Source organism: Necator americanus, chromosome III, assembly GCF_031761385.1.
Source record: "Necator americanus strain Aroian chromosome III, whole genome shotgun sequence".
NCBI classification, from domain to species: Eukaryota; Metazoa; Nematoda; class Chromadorea; order Rhabditida; family Ancylostomatidae; genus Necator; species Necator americanus.
Genome location: NC_087373.1, coordinates 19,526,867 through 19,532,914, shown reverse-complemented (window position 1 = coordinate 19,532,914; position 6,048 = coordinate 19,526,867). Strand labels below are relative to the sequence as shown.

Below are 6,048 nucleotides of genomic sequence, written 5' to 3'. Positions count from 1 at the left end.
TACGTGCATAAAAATTTTCGTTAAAACGGAATATTCCAGCTCTCGAAAGTAACGGTAATAAGAATTATCGTTATCCTGTAACTCCCGAGCTTTTTTTTTAGCCTAATTTATTTCTGAACTTCTGTATCTTTGACTTCTTGGAACTTACAGGAAGAAAAAGAGTTCAAATTTCGTGAGATTTCTAGACTTTCTGGAGGTGATATAAAGACAAACTCACTCCCTTTCTTTATTAGAACGCTCTACAAAATCCCATGTACTTCTATTAAACTCTGTTATTCATTGACTTATTCGGTAATTTCGACAGCTCACACCACTCTTCTTTGCATATTTCTTTGTAGCTGCGTAGTTTTCTACGTCTCTGTGGCTAGAAAAACATTTATGATGGTTGTCTGCGTCTTCATGAACGACTGGAGAGTGACCTCGTCGAGGTATGTTCGCGTAATGCAGGCATATTCACTGGGCACGTTATACCTCGGAGGCATTCGCGGAGAATCCTCCGGGACCCTCTTTACCGTTCCCCTCGTAAAATTAGTCGAGATTGTCGAAGTTATTGTAACCAGTCCACCTATCGGTTCGAGCGGTTGCTCCATGAACGACATGCCTTCGAATAACTCTTTCCGATGTAGCGGCGTCGGTCTTGTCGACTTCTACAAGCATTGACAAACGTTCCGTTCTGGACTTCACCGACGAGCCATTCATTGCGAAAGACCCAACCACATTATACTTGCGATGCACAGCGTTGTTTCGTCGATCTAAAAGCCGTATTTCGCCTGACCAGCTCCACAACATTGCCTGGGCAGAATTCGACCGGTACACCTTGATGCAATTGATTCCATTCACAGCCTTTTTCCCCTCTACCTCGAGCGAGCCATTTCTTCCACCGTTCCAAGGTCGTAAGCGTACACGTAGCTAGCCCCAAACATCTTTCACCCACCATGTAACGATTTGTGACCTTTAGATAACCGACTTTTCTGTTGATTCAAGATTGTCGCTGTGCGCGAAGATTGCACTCAAATCTCCATCTTCCAACACCTGGGGCACACTTGTTTGTATACCCCCTTGAGATTTCAACAGTTCGGGAACGGCGTGTCATTCCACAGCAGTTCCCGCTCGGAAAGCCATCTATTGAACTTTCGTCATCGCAGCGAGCTGCGGCCATGTCGAAATCAGCGTGAAATTGCGCTGAGATAGCAGATTTGCAGTAAAATTCATTCTTCTTGGAAAACTTTCTACTGCAAGACATTTGCTCTGAAAATCTTCTCTTATGTACAATTACCAGTCTGAACGTCCGGCTAAAGCCGAACTTCAGACTTTCTGTAGTGCTCGCTTTCTAACGACGTCTTCTTTCATTTTTATAAATCTAGGCGAAAGATTTCATAGTTTTCTATCTATTCGCGTCATTTTTATATTTGAAGAACATTGAAACTTCAGCTTCAAACACTCGTTCGATAGCAACATAGTATAGACATAATTTGAAAGTATATCCTAAGTATGGGCTTTCTTTATGTTTTACCCCTGCAGTTATCACAGAATGATGTTTTAACATAAAATAACGTGAACGACATCATCGCACTTGTGTCAACAAGTTTGTGTTAACTTGTCTTTTCTTTTCTTGTCGGCTGCGCACAATTAGCTCGGGTACCTCCTGAGCGCCGAAAGCGCTGAAATTGATCGGGAGCAACTGACTAATAATAGTGAGAAAGAGAAGTAACAACTCTTTCCTACTTACGAGTTCCTGTTTTTTTACGCGACTAGAAGAATGTTAAGTAGGTCTCTATGCCTTTACGGGACGCAAAGACTTGCTTGACCCATAATTCCTTAGTTGAAATTAAATGCATCTCATACCATTACTCATAGAGGAATGAAAAAAGCGAAAAATGTCAGCTAAACTCACAGCTATTGTACTCACTTGTATTCCTGCTCCCGATCACATCTGAATATAAACTGTATCCCCAAACAATGTTTTTTTTTTTAAGTTTGAACTTACTTTTGGCGTTGGGTCAAACAATAAGTACATATTTTCACCAGAAAACTGAGCAGAAGTAGACTTCAAAAGCAGAGATCGTGGCGTAAAAACATTGTTCGCCCTTTTCATACGAGAGACACTACTATATTTACTTTGTCAAAAGCTGCAAGTTCATCCCGTTTTTGGGAAGTTTTTTAAACTGTCTGAATAGGATGAGGACTGGAAGCAGAACAAGAAATCAACCACAACTGGAGAACAGAACTTTCTTCAAAATGTCATACATTAGAAATACAAAATATGAACGAAGGTACCACGAAGGTATGGGGTTTAATTTCTCGCTTCAACATAGATGACCTTCTCAATCAGACACACTCAGCTAAACTGCCTCACTCTTAATCTTAATGCAAACACAAATTCATTTTTAGTGACTCTAGCTGTTCTCAATATGTTACGAGTTCCGCAAATCATCCAGTTCAGGACAGATTTCAACTTCTTTCCCACGAATAAAAGGCATGAAGAGTCTCGAAGTTATATTTGGTTACTTTAAGGTATTGTGAGGACCAAATTTGTACATATATGTATTGATATGTATCGTGTAGAAACAACACCTGGAACGACTCTTCATCTTAACCTATTGTCCTCAACTACAACTCATCTGAATTTCGTTATAACAATAAAAACGAGGATGACCGAGTTATTTAGAAACTAACAACTTAAAGTGCAAACAAGATCATGAAACCCATGGTGAGGCAGAAGAGTCCCATAGCCTCGGAGAGGGCAAATCCAAGAATAGCGTATGAAAACAGCTGCTGCTTCAATGAAGGGTTTCGGGCGTATCCAATAACAAGGGCACCAAATACGTTTCCAATACCAGCTCCTGAACCAGCGACACCGACTGTTGCAGCTCCGGCTCCGATGTACTTTGCAGCACTGTCAATGTCCTTTCGTGCAACAGTGGTGTGAAGGCATCGGGCAGCCAGCGCACTCTCCGCGCGAAGAGCAAGTGGGACTCTGGTGACCTGAAAAATCAGCGTGCATCACCAATGCTAAAGTTATTAAGAGAAAAAAGTAAGCTAGAGCGTTGAGAAATAAGAACGGTACTAAGTGAATCCTTTTACCTGAAGAAAAAATATGTGCAGTGTAAAGTTTGTGAACACGCTCGAGTACACAAATCTGATTCTTACCTGCACGACGCAATCATGCATTTCGGTACATGCTCTGGTTAATTACGAGCCCTACAAGAGTCAATATAGTCCCCCAAATGCCCCCATCCCAGTGTATAAAAAATGAGAGCACTCGACGTCGACAGTCAATTCAGACGGGACTTCAAATCTAGCAAGATATGAACGCAGACGAAAGGATTGATTTTGGAGGAGCCTTTGCTGTACATCGAGGTTAGGCAAAGCAATGAAGGACGACAAGGTTCCAGCAAAGATGCAATCTAGCGCCTCAGGCGACAACATCAGAACACCGACTAAGTCGACTAATTCAGTCACCGCTTACTCATGACTACAAAATATTGCAAATTAATTATGTGGCGCAGCTCTAACTTCCACTATAAACACCTTGTAAATTCGCACAAGCAAGCAGAACTAATCAATAAACAGATAACTTACGAAGATAGAGCGGGTCAAGGGGACGGCGAGGCGCTGGCAGTACATGATCAACCTGAAACAGAACTCATCAAACACTCCGAGTAAACGAAAAGAAAACAAACACCGGCGAGAGAAAATGAACGTACAACACCTAGTAAAGAGGTGGGAACTTGCAGAATACTTGCATTCGTCAGCAAGCAACAAAAGAAACAATTGGAAAAGAAGCAAATACCTGAACTCAATAGATCTAATTGAAGCAAACTCTGCTGTAACTTTGCAAAGGAAAACGTCCCGTCTTGCCCAACAATGTGCGCGCCGCCCGAACAAATTCCTAGCGCAATCATTGTCCATTGGTAATCTTGCACAGACGAAAGATACTGTAGCCAGGAACATGATGTGCGATGTATCCAAATTTTGTGCCGTGGCCGTGGATGGATGGCGCTGGTCTGCTGATCCAACAGATGCGAGAAGTTGGATTCTGCAGTGTGCATTTAGCACCTTCTGCAATTTTGTTTGGACTACAATCTTTTCCGGGGCATTCGTATGGGGGTTTTGTGGGATTTCTCGGTCCTCTTGTTGAGTGTTGTCGTTTTTGATTTACTGTGGCGAGAGTCCGTGATATCGCTATGCTGCTTCGCTTATTTTGCGTACAGTGCTGAAGTTTCACTTTATCCAAACTGTACCTCACTTGATTACTGTGGTTTCATTAGCGAGGTGCGTCTCTGTTCACTGCGTTTGCGCAGTGGAATTCGTATACTGATGTCTTACTATACTACTCCTGAAGGCAAGAGCTGTATGGACCTAGTTTTTGTCCATATCATATCTATGGTATCGTCCGCATGTTCTACTGCTACTTTTGTTAGCATCGCGATATGATTGGGTCAAGTCGCAGGGCGGGGAGTTTCTCATAAAAATAAGTTGTTCCGAAAGTTCCTGTTACTTAAACATTATGTTCCTGCACCAATTCGACGCCACAGGGCCCGTCGCACCCCATTTTATAGCATTCTGGCGTCGAGGCACCAGCTCGACGCCGGTGGAGGGAGACGGATCCCACGACGTCTGATCGGTACGCTGACCCCAAATAACTATAGAATGGGGTGAGATGGGTCCTACGCCGTTAGATTTGCGCGTACCATGCCACAAAACTATACAATGGGGTACAACAGGCCCCACACCGTCAAAATGGTGTGCTGACCCCAGAAAGGTACATCTCCGCGCTTCTATTTACTTGCAAGTTTGGCTCACGTTGGTAACATGCCTTCTTCAGATTGTGGAACCCATGCAAGCGGCTGCTTGAATAATGGGCAACAGTTTACATGATCTGACGTGAAACGTTATTTTTATCAGTACGATGTTGTTCTTGTCATTTTATGTTAAAACATCATTCTGTGATAACCGTTGGGGGAAAAGAGGAGGAAAATCCATACTTCGAGTAATGCTTTTAAACTGTGTCTATTCTATATTGATACCGAAGGAGTGTTTGAAGCTGAAGTTTGAATGTTCTCCAAATGTAGAAATGAAGTGTTTAGGAAGAGAACTATGAAATCTTTTGCCTTAATTTATTTTTAAAAAAATAACAAAAAAACGTTGTTAGAAAAACGGAATTTTAGTTTTACAGAAAATTAATCTTTTTTTATCAGCGAAGCGAACACCACAAAAACTCTAAAGTCCGGCTTTAGCCGGGCGTTCAGCGCGCAGAATGATCATACAGCAGAAAATCGTTCTTAAATGGCAAATGGCTTTCACATTCAAGAAGCATTTGAGAAGGCGACATAGTTCATCAATCGACAGATCATTATTGGAAATGAATAGTTGAGTCAGTAGGGGCTCTAAGACCTGAGCATCAATCGTAGAGGGTCCACGACATGTAAGCTAAAGCTACTGAGAAAAAAAGAAAGGCAGTTGGAACTACTACTGCTTTAAGGGGAAAAGAAGTTGGGTGGGCCCTCAGTGGCGCACTTATTTCTGGACGCTATATCGCTATACTTTTTCTCTTAGTAACTTTAGTTTCCATGTCATAGATCCTCTAAGACTAAGGTCACTCCTTCCACAGCAATCCACGATCAGCGAGCCACTCCTCTTCCTCTTTGGACTTCGATACAAGCCCCGGCCACGTAGTAACCACTAAGTAACTGAAGTCACCGTCAGTAGCCAGCAAATCAGCAGCAGAAACCATCATGCGAAGGAAGCGGTCCAACGACGAGATCAGTTTCTGTGCTGCATGGTCATTTTGCGCGCAGTAGAAGTATAGCACGTCAACGCGAGCGCAGGTCGATCCTATCGGGATAGAGTAACCTCACAACTACCTTAGGAACTTGGTGAATTTTTCGGAAATCTTTTCCTTTTTTTTTACATTTTTCCCTTCTTTGTGTGAGTGTACGTTAGTTCATGAAAAGAACAGCGTGTCCTTTTTTTGTTAGTTTTATCATCTGTTTCTGTGCTAGAGTAGCTTTAAGATTCAAGATCTTAGAAGTTGCATCTTTGTCT

At 42.4% G+C, this 6,048-nt stretch overlaps 2 protein-coding genes across 3 annotated transcripts; both read right to left on the bottom strand.

Annotated features, from left to right (window-relative positions):
• Positions 1-528: 528 nt before the first annotated feature.
• On the bottom strand, positions 529-789 carry RB195_010136 (uncharacterized protein; the record flags this gene model as incomplete). The annotated part of the gene is made up of 1 exon (XM_064190998.1): positions 529-789. One exon carries the CDS (start codon positions 787-789, stop codon positions 529-531), a length of 261 nt encoding a protein of 86 aa, XP_064048581.1.
• Positions 790-2,679: 1,890 nt separating this feature from the next.
• Positions 2,680-5,740, bottom strand: RB195_010135 (uncharacterized protein; the record flags this gene model as incomplete). 2 transcript variants are annotated; one of them, XM_064190997.1, is made up of 4 exons in its annotated part: positions 2,680-2,985; positions 3,583-3,634; positions 3,794-4,039; positions 5,604-5,740. In XM_064190997.1, 4 exons carry the CDS (start codon positions 5,738-5,740, stop codon positions 2,680-2,682), a joined length of 741 nt encoding a protein of 246 aa, XP_064048579.1. The 2 variants fall into 2 exon arrangements, with proteins under 2 accessions (XP_064048579.1, XP_064048580.1); XM_064190996.1 differs by lacking the exons at positions 3,794-4,039; positions 5,604-5,740 and having other exon boundaries at positions 3,583-3,627.
• Positions 5,741-6,048: the final 308 nt, after the last annotated feature.